Source organism: Castanea sativa, chromosome 7, assembly GCF_040712315.1.
Source record: "Castanea sativa cultivar Marrone di Chiusa Pesio chromosome 7, ASM4071231v1".
Classification (NCBI taxonomy): Eukaryota; Viridiplantae; Streptophyta; class Magnoliopsida; order Fagales; family Fagaceae; genus Castanea; species Castanea sativa.
The window spans coordinates 42,903,482-42,925,136 of NC_134019.1; the positions used below are offsets into that span (position 1 = coordinate 42,903,482).

The following is a 21,655-nucleotide window of genomic DNA, read 5'->3' on the forward strand; positions in this document are numbered from 1 at the left end:
TATCATTTCACATTCCAAGTTATGCCATTTCGAATAATAAGGGGTGGTTTAGTATTATACTTTAAGCAACTATTTTTTAATTTTTAAATAATAATACATGTATTTTTATACCATTTTTCCCATACAAATATTTTTAAAAAATATAAATAACGAAGTGAGAACAGCGTTACGGCCTAATTATCACAAAAATTACAAGCCATGAGAACTGTAACTCCCTTCCCCAGAAGATCCTAAACCGTTGAACTCAGTTCCACTCTCAATCATGGCCATGCAACTTCAGAAGGCACTTAATCTGAGCTAAAACCGGTGGGACCCATACGTGTGACTGGTCTGAATCAAGACAGGCTTTGCAGTTTGCACTGACAAAAGCCTGCCTTTCTCAGGATCACAGTGAAGAACCTCTTCTCTCTCTCTCTCGGTATCTCATTGATCGCGTTCTGTCAAGCTGTTCTGCCCAGATCATCTCGGTTCAAGTTAGTCCCCTTGCTTCTCTCTCTCTCTCTCTCTCTCTCTCTCTCTGTATTTTGTTCACTCTGGGTCTGTCTTTTTTCTCTGTTTTGTGTTATTTGGGTTAAATTTCAATGAGATTTTGTGGGTTGTTAATATCTTTTACTGGGTTTTCAGTAGGTAGTGTTCGGGTATAATGATTTTCCTGTTGAGCAGTGGGGGGTCATGTAAACAACAGTATTTTTCCCATTTTGTCTTTTTGAAGGGTTTGAAGGAAGCAGAGAACAATGTCAGACAACTTACCAGCAAAAGACTCCAAACCATTATTCACTAAAGAAGAAGAAGAAGAAGCGATGTGGGACTTTCTACCTCCCGAAATCCTACCCAATATTCTCCTACGCCTACCTACAAAATCCATTGTAAAGTTCACCTGTGTCTGCAAAACATGGAGATCCCTCATCCGAAACCCTGACTTCATTTCTGCTCATCTTAAGCTTTCCAACCACAACCAACCCCTCCTCCTCTTCAGGTTCTGCTCTGACTGGCTACAGGATGCAATGTTCAGCATGCAAAGGGACACCCATGAAAAAGAAGTCTACAAATTGTATTGTGACAACCAAGATTTCAATGAGCACACCAGGTTTGACTTCCCTTTTCGTACTCAAGCCCAAGTACTATCCGGTGTGGTTGGTACTTGTAATGGCCTTGTCTGTGTTAAGGTTGATTGTTTTTCGCGCAGAATTATTCTCTGGAACCCTTGTGTTAGAATGTTTGTGGTACTTCCTGAACCCAATGTCACCTATCAGTTGTACGGTGGGTGTTGTGCAAGTGCTGGGTTTGGATTTGATTCCAAAACTAACGACTATAAGGTGGTGAGGGTTGTGTCAGTTCTGGATTGGAGGATAAACGAATGGGGTGTGTCTCCACCAAAGGTTGAGGTTTACTCACTTGCCACAGGTGAATGGAGTATGGTTACAACTGCTTTGCCTTGTTCTGTATATCCTGGTGCCCCTATGCCTTTTGTTAATGGCGCTCTGCATTGGGTTGCTTTGAGGAGAACTAATTACGAAAAATATCGCAATTTTATTACGGTGCTCGATTTGGGGGACTTGGTTTTCAGCGAGATCACACCGCCTATACTTTCGGATGATGAAGATGATGGGGATGAGTCTCACATTCTTCCCTTTATTTCAGCATATGGGAATTCCCTTGCCCTGTTTCAAGAGGGATTTCGTACTCCCTGTGTCAATGTATGGCTGATGAAAAGGTATGCAGATGCATCTTCATGGACCAAAATTGTGATTTTTCCTCATATAGGTCTCATGGATCAAGATATCAATGACATAATAGATGTGGATCATGCTGAGGGGTACATGCAACAATTTCACAGGGCTAAAGGTTTTAGGAAGAGTGGTGAGGTTGTAGTGCAATTGGATTTTGACCAACGGCTTGTCTCACAAGACCTCGAGACACAAGAGCGTAAAGATCTTAGGATTTCTGCATATAACTATACTTTCATTGGTTCTTATGTTAAGAGTCTAGTTTTACTTGACAAACCCAACCGTGCAGCAACTTATTAAGGAAAATGAAAGAGGATACAGGCAAGATGCATTTTATTTTTGTGCTTATTCTTAATGGTTTTCCATTTTGTTCTTCATATATACTTGGCATTGATTATGAGTTAGAAATGAATATAAATTCTTAATCTGATTGATTACCTTAATTGAGTGGCTTTATATTTAGGATAGATTGCTTATCAAGGTCGTGGTTGCTGATCTTATATTGAGGAGATATTTGAGTAAATAGCATGTATACTCAACTATCAAAAAATCAAAGTGGCTTGTGTGAGTCGTGTTGCTTATCTACTTTTAGCACACTTATTTATCAAATTGTTAGAGATAAATGGACATTGTGAATTTATGCTTCCTGCGACTTCCAATTTACATGGCATAGATAGATGTACTTAATTTTTTTCTTTCTTGATAATGTTATGGTGACCTCTTTGAACTTCATTTTATCACATCCATACTGAATTTTATTTCTTGTTCTCTTGGATTCTTAAAATTTATTCCTAAAATGTCAATTGTGATCTTATTATGCTAAAGATATTGCTTGTACTGTTTAAATATTCTATTTTCTTTGATGCCTATCTTCTTTTATTGAAAACATTCCCATAGAGCAATGTTTATGGACAAAGCAGCTCACGAATGGTAATTGCTTGCTTTGGGTGGTTAAGAATTGAAAATGATTTCTTTATAATCTTCTTATTGAACTATTTTTTATATATTTTGTTCCTTAGCATAATTTGAGTACTTTTTATCCAAGTAAAGTTGTTATGCTTAGATGTATTGTTTGGTTGACTCCATTTCATTCCTTATTTTTTTTAATATCCTTGCCTCAATCTTTTGTGAATGAGTTAGCATTTTTTATTACACAATTGTATGAAAGTAGAAGCAAAGGCCAAAGTGAATAGACCTTTATGCAAGAATTGGGGTTTCACATTGGCTTTAATGGGATGTAGTTGTATTTCTTTGCAAGTCTGGTAGTTTTAATGGGATGTGTTTGCCTTGTGACGTGTTGTCTTCAACTTACAAGATTTTGTTGATACTATTTCTATAGATGTGTATAAGCACTCAACATGTTTGGTAATTGGTTTTGCCCTTGGTTTTTTTATTTTTTTGAATTTATTTATAAGAATTAGTTTTGCCCTTCTCGTAGCTCACTCATGAATATATTCTTCCCTTATTTGGAAAGGAAAGTTCATAGATAGTTACTGTGGTCTTCAGCCACTGAGCTTTAGTTTAAATGATACTACCTCCCCTTGTAAGATTATTGGTTCATAACCCAATAATTGCATGACCTATCAAAAAAAAAACCCAATAATTGCATGAGAGACTTATCAATAAATTTGTTTTTTAAAAGCTGTAGTCTTTATCTCTAACAGAGACATTCAACAATGCTTACTTGTTCCTGATTTGACATTTTTGTGGAATATGCCGTACAGTTTTTGAGGAGGTTCAATGCTGCATATAAAGACGCAGTTTCAAACCCATTTCATGTGCCAAAAGGATCAGTACCATATTCAAATCCTTTGGGTTGAGTTCAGCTGGGTGAATGACTGCTGCCATCGTTCAAACTAAACCTTGATGAATCTTCCTTTTGTGAAGCTGGTTGATTTTTTTAATTTTTTTTATTAGCCTTGCTTTTGTTTCGCCTAGGAATTGGGTTTTCATAATTGTCAATGTAAATCTCATGAAGATTTTAGAGATTGTAACATTTATCTTTATATAGAACTTCATTTTGAGTAATATTGGAGATAGAAACAAGAGATTGTGTTATTTCAAGTTATTTGCAGGTAGAAATGATATTTTTTCAGTTAATACTTCCTCATAATATCTGGCTTTCACAGAAAATAAATACAGGATTGGAGTTTCTTTATGTTGTTTGTGGAGAGTGAACCCATCTGGGTCCAGATAATAGTAATACTAATTCAAGATGGGAGTTGCCAAAATTTGATGAGTCTCTAAAAACCCAATAGCATTGGCAGTTTCTGGTCAAAAAGTCCATCTCTGCCATTTGATTTGGAAGACTTGAGCTTTCTCATGCGTTGGATGTAGTTCCAGTGACATAAACATTATTCTCCTAAGAATGCCACACCATCAGATGCCGAATGTCATGATACTGGATTGGGGTACCTTTTAGTATTAATAACTAAACAGGAGGGGCTGAAATTTTGGTTGAGAAATTAATCCTCCCAATGTGCTAAGTAGACCTCGAGAAATGTCATAATATGAATATGCATGTCAATAGACATGAGAGCCGCAATCTCTAATCTTGCTAGTATTGGATTTCAAGCTTTTCACAAACTATATTTGATCATACATTTAATCATATCTAAAGGGGTGGACGTGGAGATGATTTGTGTTACAAAAGCCATAGATGTTCTGAAGTTGCAGGATGTAACTTCACTCCCAGGACATTCAATTGCACTCTCAAGTCCTATACAGGCTAATTTATAGGATCTAACTATACCAATCACTGCCATCACATACTCAAAGATAAAGCCAGTTATAATCTAAGAAACCAGTAATACTCCTATCAATGTGTGGAACTCAATAAAGAAAATCAACTTTGGTTAAAACATTTACAAATGTCCTCCAAGCTACCCATCATTATGCAGACGTTTCTCTTAGATATAGCATAGAGTATCAAAACCAAATACCATACCATTAAATGCAAACAGCAATATACCAATCACTTTTTCTGAAATCCTAATCATTGTCCAATTCACAATTTCACACTATGAAGGATAAATCTGTAACCAGATGTAAAATTCAGTGTCACTGCCATCAAGAAGTCAAGATATAAATTCAATATGGTGAAAGAGAAGCCAAGTAGATTTTAAATAATGAACCTAATACGTGTCTGACAGGTTGCTTTGCCAAGATGTTGAGGACAATGTCTTGCGGGAGATGGTGAGGAGGTTGTCTTGTTTGGGACATGTTTAGAGAAGAGGGTAAAGACTAGAGACTAAAGATTAAGTAAAGTAGTTTGTTGTTAAATATGATTATGAAATACATTATTCTTTATTAAACTAGTTTAAATTGTAAAAAAAATAATAATAATAAAACTATTATAAAAATGATTATCACATGCAACGTGTGAGTTCGCAGCTAGTTACTATTAATTGTGGAATTTGTAATGAATGCATTCCCTGATAAATTGAAAATTTCATTCCCTCATTTTCATTATTACTTTCTAAATGCATGAGGTTTTGAACTGTCCAAGGAACCAAAAAGAACAATCAAACCCTTAGTCCCAAAATTTTGGAATTGATTATGGACAATGGCAGAATTAAGTATCATACAAAACTCTAATTTTCAGTCATTAAAATTTTCAATTTTGTATTACAAGTTTCTATCAAGCTTTATACAATCTTATTTGAAAAAATCATAATGTTGAGAAGTTATTATAAGAAATACAAAAGAGATTTAATCAATGATTCAATAATCTTTTTATGATGTTAGAATACTAATCTATCAACAAGTATGACATTAATACTTAATGCTTCTATTTAAAGTTCATTTCATATTTTGCTTGTTATTGAATTCTAATGTTATGACCCCCACCCACAAAAGAAATGAACTAACAGAGATGCACATTCTCCAAATTTATGAAAGAAAATTTACCACTGGTGAAAGAATTGTTGCCAGGAGACTCAAGATAAAAACAAAAAACAAAAAAACTTCACCAGGCTTATGAATTCATATAACAAAGGTAAAGGTACACCCCAGGGAAAGAAATCAGGAACAATCCAACGTTCGGTCTTGTATAGTACAGTGCATAGATGGTCAATGACTGCAAATTTAGTGTAAACCAATGAAAACAATATGTATAAATCTGAGTAATGGAGCAGATAATTAAAAGTACTTTTCATGCGTATGCCTTAATGATTAAGTAAATTCTCCCTAGCAAATGACCTTATTAAAGTTGTTGTGTCTTCTATAAAACCTACAAGTTCTACATTGTAATTTTAGTGAATTTTTTTATACCATTTGCTATTGAATGCCATAGCAATGTCCAATGCAGATTTTTGGAATCCCACAACAGTGACTTGCTTCCCTATGACAAGCTTAGCTGCATTTTCATAATCCATGACTGCTACCACTATTGAAACCATACCTTTAGGAATCTTTCATTTGTGAAGGCGATTGAAAATTTATCCCCTGTATGCATAGCTTTTGTTTTGCCTAGGATTTGTGTTTCAGTAATCATCCATGTGAATCTTAGGAAAATTTTAGAGATTGTAACATTTATCCTTATATAAAACTTCATTCTAGTGATACTGGAGATAAGGACAACTGATGTGTTGTTTCTTGTTACCTTGCAGGTAGAAATTATATATTTTTCAGTTAATACTTAATCATAGTATTTGGTTTAATCTGATTTCACAGAAATAAATACAGAATTGGTGCTTCCCTATGTTGTCTGTGGAAAGTGAACACAGCTCGGTCCAGATAATATTGTAAATTCAAGATGGGAGTCACCAAAATCTGGTTTATAAGTTTCTACAAAACCAATTGCATTGGCAGTTTATGGTCAAAATGTCCATCTCTACATGTTTTTTTTCTTGTGGGACTAAGCAATCCATCTCTACCATTTGATTTAGAATACTAGAGCTTCCTCATTTTTTTTTTTTTTTTATAAATAAGAAAAATGTATATTCAAAAAGCTATTATTTGCAAAAAGAGCATAAAGCAAAACCAAAAGCTACAAAGGAAATCAAAAAGAAAAGAAAACAAAAAAGAAAACTAATTACAAAAGAGGAGAGAAAAAAAGGAAAGAAGAGAGAAAATCACTAGTTGTGAGTTCCCAAGTCCGAGACCAGTTAAAAAGAGATCCACTAAAGGAAACAAGCAATTGATCTCCGAAACTATCTATGCCCTCAAAAGTCCGCCGATTACATTCCTTCCAGATAGACCATAATAAGCACAATGGAACTAGATTTCAAATGTCAGATAGGTACTTTCCCAACCAATTCGAACATCTAAAAGGTAGATTCGGCACTGTTTGTGGTAAGACTCAAAAAGTGCCACAACATCAGACCTAGAATTTCATGATACCGGATTGGTGTCACTTTTAGTAGGGACAATTCAACAGGAGGACTGAAATTATGGTTCTGAGATATTAATCCTCATAATTTTCCAAGGGATCCGGTTAACTAGTTCTGAAGTGCATTGGTCCGTTGTGACATGGAGATGATTCATATGACTCACATGAGCCAAAATCTCTATTCCCTTTATTATTGGGTCTCAAACTTTTTCACATACTATTCTTGGACATACATGTAATCATATTTAAAGGGGTGGAGATGGAGCTGGTTCATATGTTCCTCAGTACTACAAAAAGCATAAGGCATAGAAATTTTGAAGTTGCAGGAAGTGATTGAAGGCTTGTAACTTGTATGTAACACTTCACTCCCAGGACATTCCAGTGCATTCCTATCCTTTGAGGCTAATCAATAGGATTTAATTATACCAATCATTGCCACATACTCGAAGATAAAGCCAATTATCACTTGAGAAACCAGTAATACTCCAATCATTGTGTGCAACTTTATAAAGCAGTGGAATAAAGAAATATTAATGGATCAACTTTGATTAGAACATTTGCAAATGTACTAAGCACCCATCATTATGTAGACATTCCTCTCAAACTTTGCAAATAATTTTAAACCCAAAGACCATACTGTGTAATGCATACAGCAATATATCGATTCGAAAAGCAAAGCACTGACCAACCCACACTATGAAGGGTAAAGCAGTAAACGTATGTACAACTTTCACTGTTACTAACATCAAGCACAAAATATTTAGAGGAGCATATAAAACTTTGAAATACACTTATCAAAAAGAAAGAGAAGTCAGTCAGATTTAAACAATGAAACAAAGACATTACATAAATCAGGAGAAAGGTCCAATGATAGTCAAAAAACCAGTAAATGAAACATGTTGCAAGGGAATTCCAAAGAGAAGAAAAGATTAATGGAATGCAATGTACAAAGCATTATAGTGCATTTTGCATATTATTCAATAAAAATAACGCCGCTCAGCTGTAGATAACTTGTGCTCTCTCAAGCCCAAGCAAGCAGCACTGGTGCCAGAAACAGGCACACTGGCTAAAGTCCCCATATGACCAACCAATTAGTCACATGCTCCAACAATTGAAAAGATGCACTAATTACAATATCTGCTACACTACTAAGCTTGCATAATACTGCCCTTATCAACATAAACGTGTGCCTAAGTAATTACAACAGGTATTGTATTAGTTCATAGTTAATAAAAGCAAGCAAGCTGTTATTACACAGTCACGACTTAACACAGCACCAGAGCAGCTCTTAGGCTCAGGCAGCACCACATCAAAGCACACAGCAACACAGCAGTAGCTCAAGGATTTAGACAGCACACATATGAGACAGAATTTGTGAATTCTAACAAGCATTAAGTTTTGATATAAATCAAGAATAAAATTCACCGACATTACATCAGTACTTTTCTGCCTACATCAAAACAAAACGATACCAAAGGAACGAAATGATAATGGTCTCAAATGTACCACATTTTACATAAGAAAATCCTATGATTTTTTTTTTTTCGGATAGGTATAGCAAAACCCTATGATTATCAATCACTAACGATTTCACTTCTTATCCAGATAGCTCAGTTGCTCCATCAAGTAACACAAGGCTTTCCATGAAAGTAGTAGCTATAAGTTCAACATTTTGGATACCAAGATCCTTCTCATGTAAAGTTTCAGGGTCAAGTGAAACAATCACGTAGTACTCAGTGTGTAGCCACCACATTTTGTAGTCCTTACGACTCCGGCTAGTGTCCCTCTCAACTTCCTTTCTAACTAGCAGTTCACCACGACTGATGCAACCAAAGAACTGTAAATCGAAAACTTCTTCAAACCGGACAAAAAAGAGTTTACTCCATGATTTATGGACACCATACTCCCCCATCACCCAAATGAAGCATGACTCGCGATCCGACATCGTAAAGTATTCGTTGTAGTTGTAGTTGTCGTTGTCATTGATGTTGTCGTCAATTAAGTGGCAACCAAATGTAATGAAGGCCAGTTTCCCCTTAAACTCCATTATGCGTTTTGCCTCTTGGGTCTTGGCTTGTTAATATGATTAAGCATTAGTTATGGGCCTTATGGTAGTCCACTTTTTTTGTTCTCCCCAAAAGAACTTCATGGATTATCTCCAAAAAAAAAAAAAAAAAAAACCTCTTTGCTGTGGTTAGGCTAGGCTCTTATTTTCCTATAAAAATAAACATAAAAAAAAAAAAAAAGGAAGAAGAAGAACTGAAGAAGATTAGTGACCTGTGTTAGTATAACAAGATTTTATTTGAAATAGATTCTCACAAAACTTAGAGCAATTGCATCAGTCATAGTAAAATACAAAAAGTGAAGAAATTTACACAATATAGTACAAAAAACAAAGCATCAGTCTTTGTAAATATAGAAGATTACACAGTAATCATGTATATTTACACGGTTAGAGCATTCACATCAATTCGTGTAAATTTTTCTATTTATTTTAACATAAGAACTACTTGTATATTGTTGCTTGCTTGTAAAATGTTGGTGAACTTTATTTGTTCTTTTTTCTTCATATATGTCAAGTTGTGTACTTCACAGCAGGTAAAAAACCCAAAGAGTAAAAACTCTTGTGTCTAACCTAATGGGACAGAACTGAAAGATCACTCAGTTCCCTAAAACAAAAACAAAAAAAAAAGGAGCCAGCTTTTTTTCATCAATTATGTCCTGTAATTAGTTTTAGTAAAATAGGCATGATTTCATTGTGATATCATTTTAATGTATTTTGGCATTTAATTTCTTTCTCTTGAAATAGAATCTTTTGCTTCTCGCATTCTGTAATTACTTGATGGAAGAAGCACTACATTGGTAAAACTTGCAATTTAATCCTTTAGTATTATCTAAAATGATTTAAGTATTTAACATCCACTCTGATTGCCACATGTGTGATGTGTCCTCTACCATTGATGCTTGTCTGATATGTGCATTTTGAATGAAGGCATGCATTAAGAACACAGTAGCACCAAACCTCTTTATTAATTACAAAAGTATTCAAATTGTTCCCTACTTTGGTCCCATTAGGTGTATTTAGTTCATTTCAATCCAATTTAGTTTATTTCGGTCCACTTTAGTCAAATCCTGTCCATTTGGTCCACTTCATTCTATTCTGTTCCACTTCAGTCTAATCCGGTCTCATTTGGTCCATATTAGTCCATTTCAGCCACTTCTGTCTTATTTATCCCATTTCAGTCTTTTTTGGACTAATTGAGCATTAAATTGATTTTTTTTTAGATGCTAAATTTATTTTTTTTTTTTTGTATTGTATGCAGTATTTTCAATTTTTCGCTCAAAATTTCATTATTTTTTCTTTATTTTCTGAGTTGAAAAGGATGAAATTATATTCTATTAATCTCTTTAATTTTTAGCTAAAAAATACAAACAAAATAGGCATTAGAAATTACAAATATTTCTATGGTTTTTCTCAAAAAAAGAAAATGAAATTACGTATATAGGCCTTAAAAAATCAATAAATATGATAAATATTCAAAAGATTAAATTATGCATATCACTTGATATTGGTTCGAAATTCTAGTGGGAAATTTTCTACAAAATCTGCATACTTGACTGATCACAATGCAAGTTTTATTATTATTATTTTTTATCAATTGGGCCTCTCTCTTCATCACATTGGAAAGTTCTTTGGAAGGTGAAAATCCATGAGAGGTTCAACTAATCTTGCTTATTGGACAGCATCTTGTAATGCCTGGGTCTATTCCCATCTCCTCCATAGCCTCTTGGGTTTTTGTTAAAAAGTGAGATGTGCTAGTCCCTTTTGGCTCTTGTCCTTATGTTTGTTATGTTTTTTTTTTTTCTTTTTCTTTTTCTTCTAATAAAATCATTTATTCAGCCAAAAAAAAAGTGATAGAATTTGTAAATAAGGCTTCCTAAAAATAAGAGATTTTTTTGAATTTGTTAATTTATTAGTTCGTTAAAATAATTCAGTTGTATTGAACTAATATCAGCTATATTTTTGAATCAAATGCATTGTAGTCGCCTTGAATTTGACTAAATTTCAAATGAAGCATTTGACTTGTGAATCTATCGCAGAAGTATTTTACTTTTGGTTGCATCATTGTTACTTCCTAGTTTCAATTCTTTAGAAATTCTCTTTTTCTTTTTAAAGCAAAATTTTTCTGCAATTTGTGTATGGAGTGCATTGACATTTTTTTAAAGAAGAGTTCCCAAATTCTGATGCATTCAATAAGCTTGTTTAAGCATATTGTTGTAACCACCATATACGATTACTGTTTTTGCCATTTCTGTTTGCAACAATTGAAAAGATCCAAGTTGAAGATGATTAAGCATATCATGCGGCAAAACAGAAGATGATGATACAGCTGAAGCAAGGAAAGTTACATTAGGCTAATTAGCCAATCATATTTAGAAATAATTCATTTTCAAAACAAAATTACAAAACTAGCAACTCTTTTAAAATTCTCAAGAGTCAGGAGAGTTCATATAATTTCTTTTTTCTTTTTTTTGGTAAACCATGATTGATGCATAAAATTAGGAATAAACAACTCTGTTGCAATGCAAGTCTATTTTATCAAAAGCTAGGATACTTTCCACCACAGCCGGTGGGTTCAAAAAGACAACAAAATGACAGCAAACTTGCTCTTAGTCTGGCCAGAGCATCTGGGCATTGGTTAGCTTCACGATAGTTGTGAATTATCCGCTTGTTGGGGAACGTCCTCAATAGGTTCCTGCAATCAGTTAGTAAAGGTTCCATTAACAAATTTGAAGAATTATTATTCATGAGTATTACATCACTTAATGCATCAAGCTCCACAATCAGATTATTCACCCCCAAGCTCTTTAGCCAAGATTAGGCCATCTCTTAATGCCCATAGCTCTACAACGAAGCTGTTGATGCTCATAATGCTTACATAATTTCACATTCCAAGTTATATCATTTCCAATAATAATTATTAGGGGTAACCATGGGTTGGTCCGGGTCGGGTTTGTGCCCAACCCGCGACCGACTTGACTAAATCAAGTGAACAATCTTTAGACCCGCCGCGACCGGTCAAAGAGTCGGGTCGAATCTGAAGGTTCTTCGTGCGGAAGTTGGTCGGGGTTGGATCTGGTTGGAACTCGCCTGATCTGGCCGAAAATTGGGCAGATCTAGCCGAAATCCGACGAATTTGGCCGAAAACTGGCCTTGTATGGTAAGATCTCGACGAGATCACGTCGGATCTCAACAAGATCTCACTGGATCTAACGAGATCTAACTGAGAAATTGTATAGATGGTGGAGATCGGCAACGTTTTTGGTGGTAGAATTGATCGGGTCAGTTGAAATCGAATTTAGATGCAAGGACCCACCAACTAACTTGCCAGAATGAAGTTGGGTATCTCGAAAACTGCGGCCGACCTGTCATAAGAGTTGGATTGGGCGATTTTTAGATCGGGTCAATCATAATTTCGGGTGGGTCGGGTTAACAGGTTATCTTGGACAGGCCTAATAATTATAACAAAAATTACAAGCCATGAGAATTGTCACTCCCTTCTTCCAATTGTGTCAGCTTATTAGCTAGCATTAATTTAACTCTTCCCCAGAAGATCATAAACCGTTGAATTCATTTCCACTCTCAATCTTGGCCATAAAGCTTCAGAGGATACTTATTCTGAGCTAAAACCAATGGGACCCTTACGTGTGACTTGTAAGACAGGCTTTGCAATTTGCACTAATAAAGCCCATAAGAGAGAGATCAAAGGTTCTTCAATATGTTCCTAAGAAAAGTTGATCTGGTGCCACAAATTTGTGCACAACTCGCCCATGTGGCGAGTTGTGATTGGTGGAGGGGTGATGATGGGTCACCCCTCCACCAACCACAACTCACAACATGGACGAGTTGTGCACTAGTTTGTAGTACCAAAACTTTTCTCTTAAGAAAGATGAAGAAAGTAGCATTGGGATCTGGCGTAATAGCTAAATGCAATTATACCGTTCAATTCACCCAAGCCCTTATAATTGTTTTTTCTTTTGACTGAACATAATTGTTTTTTTTACTTTTTATTTATTTATTATTTTTACGTTTTTATCTTTACTTTTTTACATTAAAAGGTTGAGATTCAAAGTTGCTTTTTGCAAATTTAAATTTCAACCATCCATACCAATCGCGTCAGGTGTCTGATCTCAGTATACTATGGGTATGTTTGGATACCGCTTATTTTACTGAAACTGAAAAATTATTGCTAAAAGTACTGCAGATAAAGGTAAAAAATTACAAGCCATGAGAATTGTCACTCCCTTCTTCCAATTGTGTCAGCTTATTAGCTAGCATTAATTTAACTCTTCCCCAGAAGATCCTAAACCGTTGAATTCATTTCCACTCTCAATCTTGGCTATAAAGCTTCAGAGGATACTTATTCTGAGCTAAAACCGGTGGGACCCTTACGTGTGACTTGTAAGACAGGCTTTGCAATTTGCACTGATAAAGCCCACAAGAGAGAGATCAAAGGTTCTTCAATGTGTTCCTGAGAAAAGTTGATCTGGTGCCACAAATTTGTGCACAACTCGCCCATGTGACAAGTTGTGATTGGTGGAGGGTGATGATAGGTCACCCCTCTACCAATCACAACTCATAACATGGACGAGTTGTGCACTAGTTTGTAGCACCAAAATTTTTCTCCTGAGAAAGATGAAGAAAGTAGCATTGGGATCTGGTGTAATAGCTAAATGTAATTATACCGTTCAATTCACCCAAGCCTTCATAATTGTTTTTTCTTTTGACTGAACATAATTGTTTTTTTTTACTTTTTATTTATTTATTATTTTTACGTTTTTACCTTTACTTTTTTATATTAAAAGGTTGAGATTCAAAGTTGCTTTTTGCAAATTTAAATCTCAACCATCCATACCAATCGCGTCAGGTGTCTGATTTCAGTATACTATGGGTATGTTTGGATACTACTTATTTTACTGAAATTGAAAAATTATTGCTGAAAGTACTATAGATAAAGATAAAAATTAGTTAAAATAATACTGTGAGACTTATAAATAGTCCTAAAAAGTGTAATGAGGATCATAAATAGTAACAATAATAAGTTAAATAGTAAAATAATTTTTATTTTTCATCAGCACCCAAACGCACAATGCTTCAAGCTGTTCTGCCCAGATCATCTCAGCTCGGGTTAGTCTCCTTGCCCCCCCCTCTCTCTCTCTCTCTGTCTCTCTCTCTCTCTGTATTTTATTCACTCTGTTTCTGTCTCTTCTTTTTTTTTCTTCTCTGTTTTTCTCTGTTTTGTGTTGGTTGGGTTAAATTTCAGTGAGATTTTGTGGGTTCTTAATATCTATTACTGGGTTTTCAGTAGGTAGTGTTTGGGTGTGCGATTTTCCTGTTGAGCAGTGGGGGTTTTGTAAACAATAGGTTTTATCCCATTTTGTCTTTTTGAAGGAAGCAGAGAACAATGTCAGACAACTTACCAGCTAAAGTCTCCGAATCATTATTCTCCAAAGAAGAAGAAGAAGAAGAAGAAGAACAAGTAGCGATGTGTGACTTTCTACCTCCCGAAATCCTATCCAACATTCTCCTACGCCTACCTACAAAATCCATTGTAAAGTTCACCTGTGTCTGCAAAACATGGAGATCCCTCATCCGAAACCCTGACTTCATTTCTGCTCATCTTAAGCTTTCCAACCACAACCAACCCCTCCTCCTCTTCAGGTTCTGCTCTGACAGCCTCCTGAAACAGCGCTACCTAGATAGGGACACCGATGAAAAAGAAGTCTACAAATTGTATTGTGACAACCAAGATTTCAATGAACATGCCAGGTTTGACTTCCCTTTTCATACTCTAGGCCGTACAACAATATTTAGCGTGGTTGGTACTTGTAATGGCCTTGTCTGTGTTGAGGATGATGGTTTATTGGACAGAATTATTCTCTGGAACCCTTGTGTTAGAATGTTTATGGAACTTCCTAAACCCAGTATTACCTATCAGGGCTATCACGAGGACGATGGGTATGGGTACGATGCGGCTACTGGGCTTGGATTTGATTCCAAAACTAATGACTATAAGGTGGTGAGGGTTGTGACAGTTGTGGATGTGAGGAGGAGAGGCGACTGGGGTGTGTTTCCACCAAAGGTTGAGGTTTACTCACTTGCCACAGGTGAATGGAGTATGGTTACAACTGCTTTGCCTGGTGCTGTACATCCTTGTGAACCTATGCCTTTTGTTAATGGCGCTCTGCATTGGGTTGCTTTGAGGAAAATTAATCACTTTAAATATCGCAATTTTATTATGGTGCTCGATTTGGAGGACATGGTTATCCGCGAGATAGTACTGCCTATACTTTCGGATGAAAAAGATAATGGAGATGAGGCTTTCATTTTTCCCTTTATTTCAGCATATGGGAATACCCTTGCCCTGATTCATGGGGATAGTGGTCTCTCTCTCAACGTATGGCTGATGAAAAGGTATGCAGAAGCATCTTCATGGACCAAAATTGTGATTTTTCCTCATATAGGAACCTTGGAACAAGCTATCAAGGACATAAAAGCTGTGGGTCACGGGTTCATACCCAGAGCCAAAGGTTTTAGGAAGAGTGGTGAGGTTGTAGTGGAATTGGGTGAACAACCGTTCGTCTCACAAGACCTCGAGACACAAGAGTGTAAAGATCTTCCGATTTCTGCATATAGCTATACTTTCGTTGGTTCTTATGTTAAGAGTCTAGTTTTGCTCGACAAACCCAACCGTGCAGCAACTTATTAAGGAAAATGAAAGAGGAACAACAACAGGTAAGATGCATTTTATTTTTGTGTTTATTTTTTTATGGTTTTCCATTTTGCTCTTTATATATACTTGGCATTGATTATGAGTTAGATATGAATATAAATTCTTATTCTGATTTATTACCTTAATTGAGTGGCTTTGTATTTAGGATAGACTGCTTATCATGTTTATGGTTGCTGATCATATATTGAGGAGATAGTTGAGTAAATAGCGTGTATACTCAACTGTCAAAAACACAAAGTGGCTTGTATTGCTTATCAGCTTTTAGCACACTTATTTATCAAGTGGTTGAAGATAAATGGACATTGTGAATTTCATGCTTCCTGCGACTTACAATTTACATGGCATAGATAGATGTACTCAACATTTTCTTTCTTGATGATGTTATGGTGACCTCTTTGAACCTCATGTTTTAACACCCATACTAAATGTTACTTCATGTTCTCTTGGATTCTTAGAATTTCTTCCTAAAATGTCAATTTTGATCTTATTATGCTAAAAATATTGCTTGTACAATTTAAATCTTCTATTTCCTTTGATGCCTATCTTCTTTTACTGAAAACGTTCCCATAGAGCAATGTTCATGGACAAAGCAGCTCATGAATGGTTATTGCTTGCTTTGGGTGGTTATGAATTGAAAATGATTTCTTTATAATCTTCTTAGTGAACTATTTTTGATATATTTTGTTCCTTAGCATAATTTGAGTATTTTTATCCCAGTAAAGTAGTTATGCTTAGATGTATTGTTTTGTTGACTCCATTTTATTCCTCTTTTTTTTTCTTGTTTTTTTTTAATATCCTTCCCTCAATCTTTTGTGAATGAGTTAGTATTTTTTATTACACAATTGTATGAAGTAGAAGCAAAAGCCAAAGTGAATAGACCTTTATGCAAGAATTGGGCTTTCACGCTTTAATGGGATGTGTTTGCTTTGCGACGTATTGTCTTCAGCTTACAAGATTTTGTTGATACTATTTCTATAGATGTGTATAAGCACTCAATGTCTTTGATTATTGGTTTTGCCCTTGGTCTCTTTTTTTTTTTTTTTTTTTTTAATTTAATCTTTTTATAAGAATTAGTTTTGCCCTAATTTGGAAAGGAAAGTTCATGAAGTTCATAGATAGTTACTGTGGTCTTCAGCCAATGAGCTTTAGTTCAAATGACACTACCTCCCTTTATAAGATTATCGGTTCATAGTCCAATAATTGCATGTGTGACTTATCAATAATTTAAAAAAAAAAAAAAAAAAAAAAAAAAAAAACTGTAGTCTTTATCTCTGACATACATTCAACAACGCTTACTTGTTCCTGATTTGACATTTTTGTGGAATATGCTTTACAGTTTTTGAGGAGGTTCAATGCTGCAAATGTAGACGCAGTTTCAAACCCTTTTCATGTGCCAAAAGGAACAGCACCATATTCAAGTCCCTTGGGTTGAGTTCAGCTGGATGAATGACTGCTGCCACTGTTCAAACTAAACCTTTATGAATCTTCCTTTTGTGAAGCTGGTTGATTTTTTTAATTTTTTTTTTCTTATGCCTTGCTTTTGTTTTGCCTAGGAATTGGGTTTCGATAATCGTCCATGTAAATCTCATGAAAATTTTAGAGATTGTAACATTTATCTTTATATAAAACTTCATTTTGAGTAATACTGGAGATAGAAACAAGTGATTGTGTTATTTCGTGTTCTTTGCAGGTAGAAATGGTATTTTTTCAGTTAATACTTCCTCATAATATCTGGCTTTCATAGAAAATAAATACAGGATTGGAGTTTCTTTATGTTATTTGTGGAGAGTGAACCCATCTGGGTCCAAATAATACCGTAAATTCAAGATGGGAGCTGCCAAAATTTGATGAGTCTCTAAAAACCCAATAGCATTGGCAGTTTCTGGTCAAAAAGTCCATCTCTACCATTTGATTTGAAAGACTTGAGCTTTCTCATGTGTTGGACGTAGTTCAGTGACAAACATTATTCTCCTAAGAATGCCACACCATCAGATACCAAATTTCATGATACCGGGTTGGGGTATCTTTTAACAACTAAACAGGAGGGGCTGAAATTATGGTTGAGAAATTAATCCTCCTAATTTGCTAAGTGGACCTTGAGAAATGCCATAATATGAATATGCATGTCAATAGACATTGAGAGCCGTAATCTCTATTCTCTCTATTATTGGATTTCAAGCTTTTCACAAACTATATTTAATCATACATTTAATCATATCTAAAGGAGCGGACGTGGAGATGATTTATGTGTTACAAAAGCCATAGATGTTCTGAAGTTGGAGGAAGTAACTTCACTCCTAGGACATTCAATTGCATTCTCATGTCCTATAATACTCCTATCAGTGTGTGGAACTCAATAACGAAAATCAACTTTGGTTAAAACATTTACAAATGTCCTCCAAGCAATCCATCATTATGATATAGCAAAGAGCTTCAAACCCAAATTGTAACAACTCCGCTCCAACTGTGTAGATATTGTTCGTTTTCGGGCTTATACCCCTCACAGTTTTGTTCTCCCATAAAGCACACAACAGTGAGGAAAATGCCTCTACACATTTAAGAGAGGTCACTCTTTATAAGCATATCCTCATGTGCTTCCCTAGGTGATGTAGAATTCCATAAATTGCAATACCCCCTTTTGGTCTCCACACAAATACCAAACCATTTAATGCAAACAGCAATATACCAATCACTTATTTTGAAATCATAATCATTGTCCAATTCACAGTTTCACACTATGAAGGGTAAAACAGTAACCAGATGTAAAATTCATAGTCACTACCATCAACAGTCAAATATAAATTCTAAAATGGTGAAAGAGAAGCCAAGCAGATTTTAAACAATGGAAAATGTTGGTGCTGGTTGAGTGCAGAAAAGACAAAAAAAAATTGTCAGGAAAGTAAAAAAAAATCTCAAATGTATGCATCTTCATGGACCAAAATTGTGATATTTCCTCATATAGGTCTCAGGGATCAAGATGTCAATGACATAATAGATGTGGATCATGCTGAGGGGTACATACACAGGGCTAAAGGTTTTAGGAAGAGTGGTGAGGTTGTAGTGCAATTGGATTTTGACCAACGGCTCGTCTCACAAGACCTCGAGACACAAGAGAGTGAAGTTCTTAGGATTTCTGCATATAACTATACTTTCGTTGGTTATTATGTTAAGAGTCTAGTTTTGCTTGACAAACCCAACCGTGCAGCAACTTATTAAGGAAAATGAAAGAGGATACAGGCAAGATAAATTTTATTTTCGTGCTTATTCTCAATGGTTTTTCATTTTGTTCTTCATATATACTTGGCATTGATTATGAGTTAGAAATGAATATAAATTCTTATTCTGATTGATTACCTTAATTGAGTGGCTTTATATTTAGGATAGATTGCTTATCAAGGTCATGGTTACTGATCTTATATTGAGGAGATAGTTGAGTAAACACCATGTATACTCAACTATCAAAAATTCAAAGTGGCTTGTGTGAGTCGTGTTGCTTATCAACTTTTAGCACACTTATTTATCAAGTTGTTGAAGAAAAATGGACATCGTGAATTTCATGCTTCCTGTGACTTACAATTTACATGGCATAGATAGATGTACTTAATTTTTTCTTTCTTGATGATGTTATGGTGACCTCTTTGAACTTCATGTTATCATCTCCATACTGAATGTTGCTTCTTGTTCTGTTGGATTCTTAAAATTTCTTCCTAAAATGTCAATTGTGATCTTATTATGCTAAAGATATTGCTTTTACAGTTTAAATATTCTATTTCCTTTGATGCCTATCTTCTTTTACTGAAAACATTCCCATAGAGCAATGTTTATGGACAAAGCAGCTCACGAATGGTTATTGCTTGCTTTGGGAAGAATTGAAAATGATTTCTTAATAATCTTCTTATTGAACTATTTTTGATATATTTTGTTTCTTAGCATAATTTGAGTACTTTTTATCCAAGTAGTTATGCTTAGATGTATTGTTTGGTAGACTCCATTTCATTCCTTATTTTTTTTTATATCCTTCCCTTAATCTTTTGTGAATGAGTCAGCATTTTTTATTACAAAATTGGATGAAAGTAGAAGCAAATGCCAAAGTGAATGGACCTTTATGCAAGAATTGGGGTTTCACATTGGCTTTAATGGGATGTAGTTGTATTTCTTTGCAAGTCTGGTAGTTTTAATGGGATGTGTTTGCCTTGTGACGTATTGTCTTCAACTTACAAGATTTTGTTGGTACTATTTCTATAGATGTGTATAAGCACTCAATATGTTTGGTAATTGGTTTTGCCCTTGGTTTTTTTTATTTTTTTAAATTTATTTATAAGAATTAGTTTTTCCCTTCTCGTAGCTCACTCATGAATATATTCTTCCCTTATTTGGAAAGGAAAGTTCGTAGATAGTTACTGTGGTCTTCAGCCACTGAGCTTTAGTTCAAATGATACTACCTCCCCTTGTAAGATTATCGGTTCATTACCCAATAATTGCATGAGAGACTTACCAATAATTTTTTTTTTAAAAGCTGTAGTCTTTATCTCTTACAGACATTCAACAAGCTTACTTGTTCCTGATTTGACATTTTTGTGGAATATGCTGTACAGTTTTTGAGGAGGTTCAATGCTGCATATGTAGAAGCAGTTTCAAACCCATTTCATGTGCCAAAAGGATCAGCACCATATTCAAATCCTTTGGGTTGAGTTCAGCTGGGTGAATGACTGCTGCCACTGTTCAAACTAAACCTTTATGGATCTTCCTTTTGTGAAGCCGGTTGATTTTTTTATAAAATATTTCTTATGCCTTGCTTTTGTTTTCCCTAGGAATTGGGTTTTGATAATCGTCCATGTAAATCTCATGAAAATTTTAGAGATTGTAACATTTATCTTTATATAAAACTTCATTTTGAGTAATAGTGGAGATAGAAACAAGCGATTGTGTTATTTCGTGTCCCGTGCAGGTAGAAATGATATTTTTTCAATTGATACTTCCTCATAATATCTGGCTTTCAAAATAAATATAGGATTGGAGTTTCTTTAGAGCATTCACAGTTGGATTGTAAATCTTATCCTATTTTACCACCCAAAAAGCTACTTTATCAATTATACAATACCATTTTACAATATACTCAACATCTCAAAACTCTATTATTTCACCTTTTTATTAAAATATTATTTTTTAATCTTTCTTTGTTATTCTTTCCAACAACCATTTTTTTCAAACCCACACTTCTCCAACAGTCAATTTATGGTTCAATTTCAAAGCCACACTATTCCAAGTTTGAGTAAAACCTACCAATTTATGATTCTGGATTCTTTCCAAAAAGAACCTGCCAAATACACATATATTCCATCAAACTTGCCAACTTTAAAAATCTATATACATATATATTCCTTCAAACCTACCAAATGTCAATGAAAAATCCACATGCATATTTTTAAATGCATTCTGTCAAATATTAATGTATTCAGCCTGCCAATTTTAATGATCTACGCACAAACACACACACACACACACACATATATAGAACCTGCCAACTTTTCTTCTTCTTTTTTGAGAAAGACCTTGCCAAATATCAATTTACTCAAACTTACTAACTTTAAAACTCAACATACATACATATATATGCAACTTACCAAATATCAATGTACTTAACTTGCCAACTTAAAAAATTCACATACATATATATACATGCAACCTGCCAAATATCAATGAATTCAACCTGCCAATTTTTAAATTTCACATACATATATATACATGCAACCTGCCAAATATCAATGTACTCAACCTACCAACTTTAAAAATCCACAAAC

General features: G+C 34.8%; 2 protein-coding genes across 6 annotated transcripts; both read left to right on the forward strand.

Annotated features, from left to right (window-relative positions):
- The first annotated feature begins 73 nt into the window (after positions 1–73).
- Positions 74–3,783, forward strand: LOC142643379 (putative F-box protein At2g02030). 4 transcript variants are annotated; one of them, XM_075817986.1, is made up of 4 exons: positions 74–344; positions 392–473; positions 713–2,048; positions 3,452–3,783. In XM_075817986.1, the coding sequence occupies exon 3, from the start codon at positions 735–737 to the stop codon at positions 2,025–2,027; it is 1,293 nt and encodes a 430-aa protein (XP_075674101.1). In that variant the 5' UTR covers positions 74–344; positions 392–473; positions 713–734; the 3' UTR covers positions 2,028–2,048; positions 3,452–3,783. The 4 variants fall into 4 exon arrangements, with proteins under 4 accessions (XP_075674101.1, XP_075674100.1, XP_075674099.1 ...); XM_075817985.1 differs by having other exon boundaries at positions 198–473; positions 625–2,048; XM_075817984.1 differs by having other exon boundaries at positions 198–473.
- Positions 3,784–14,219: 10,436 nt separating this feature from the next.
- Positions 14,220–20,535, forward strand: LOC142643380 (F-box protein At3g07870-like). 2 transcript variants are annotated; one of them, XM_075817988.1, is made up of 3 exons: positions 14,220–14,248; positions 14,520–15,856; positions 17,191–17,365. In XM_075817988.1, exon 2 carries the CDS (start codon positions 14,526–14,528, stop codon positions 15,828–15,830), a length of 1,305 nt encoding a protein of 434 aa, XP_075674103.1. In that variant the 5' UTR covers positions 14,220–14,248; positions 14,520–14,525; the 3' UTR covers positions 15,831–15,856; positions 17,191–17,365. The 2 variants fall into 2 exon arrangements, with proteins under 2 accessions (XP_075674103.1, XP_075674104.1); XM_075817989.1 differs by lacking the exons at positions 14,220–14,248; positions 17,191–17,365 and adding an exon at positions 20,393–20,535 and having other exon boundaries at positions 14,258–15,856.
- Positions 20,536–21,655: the final 1,120 nt, after the last annotated feature.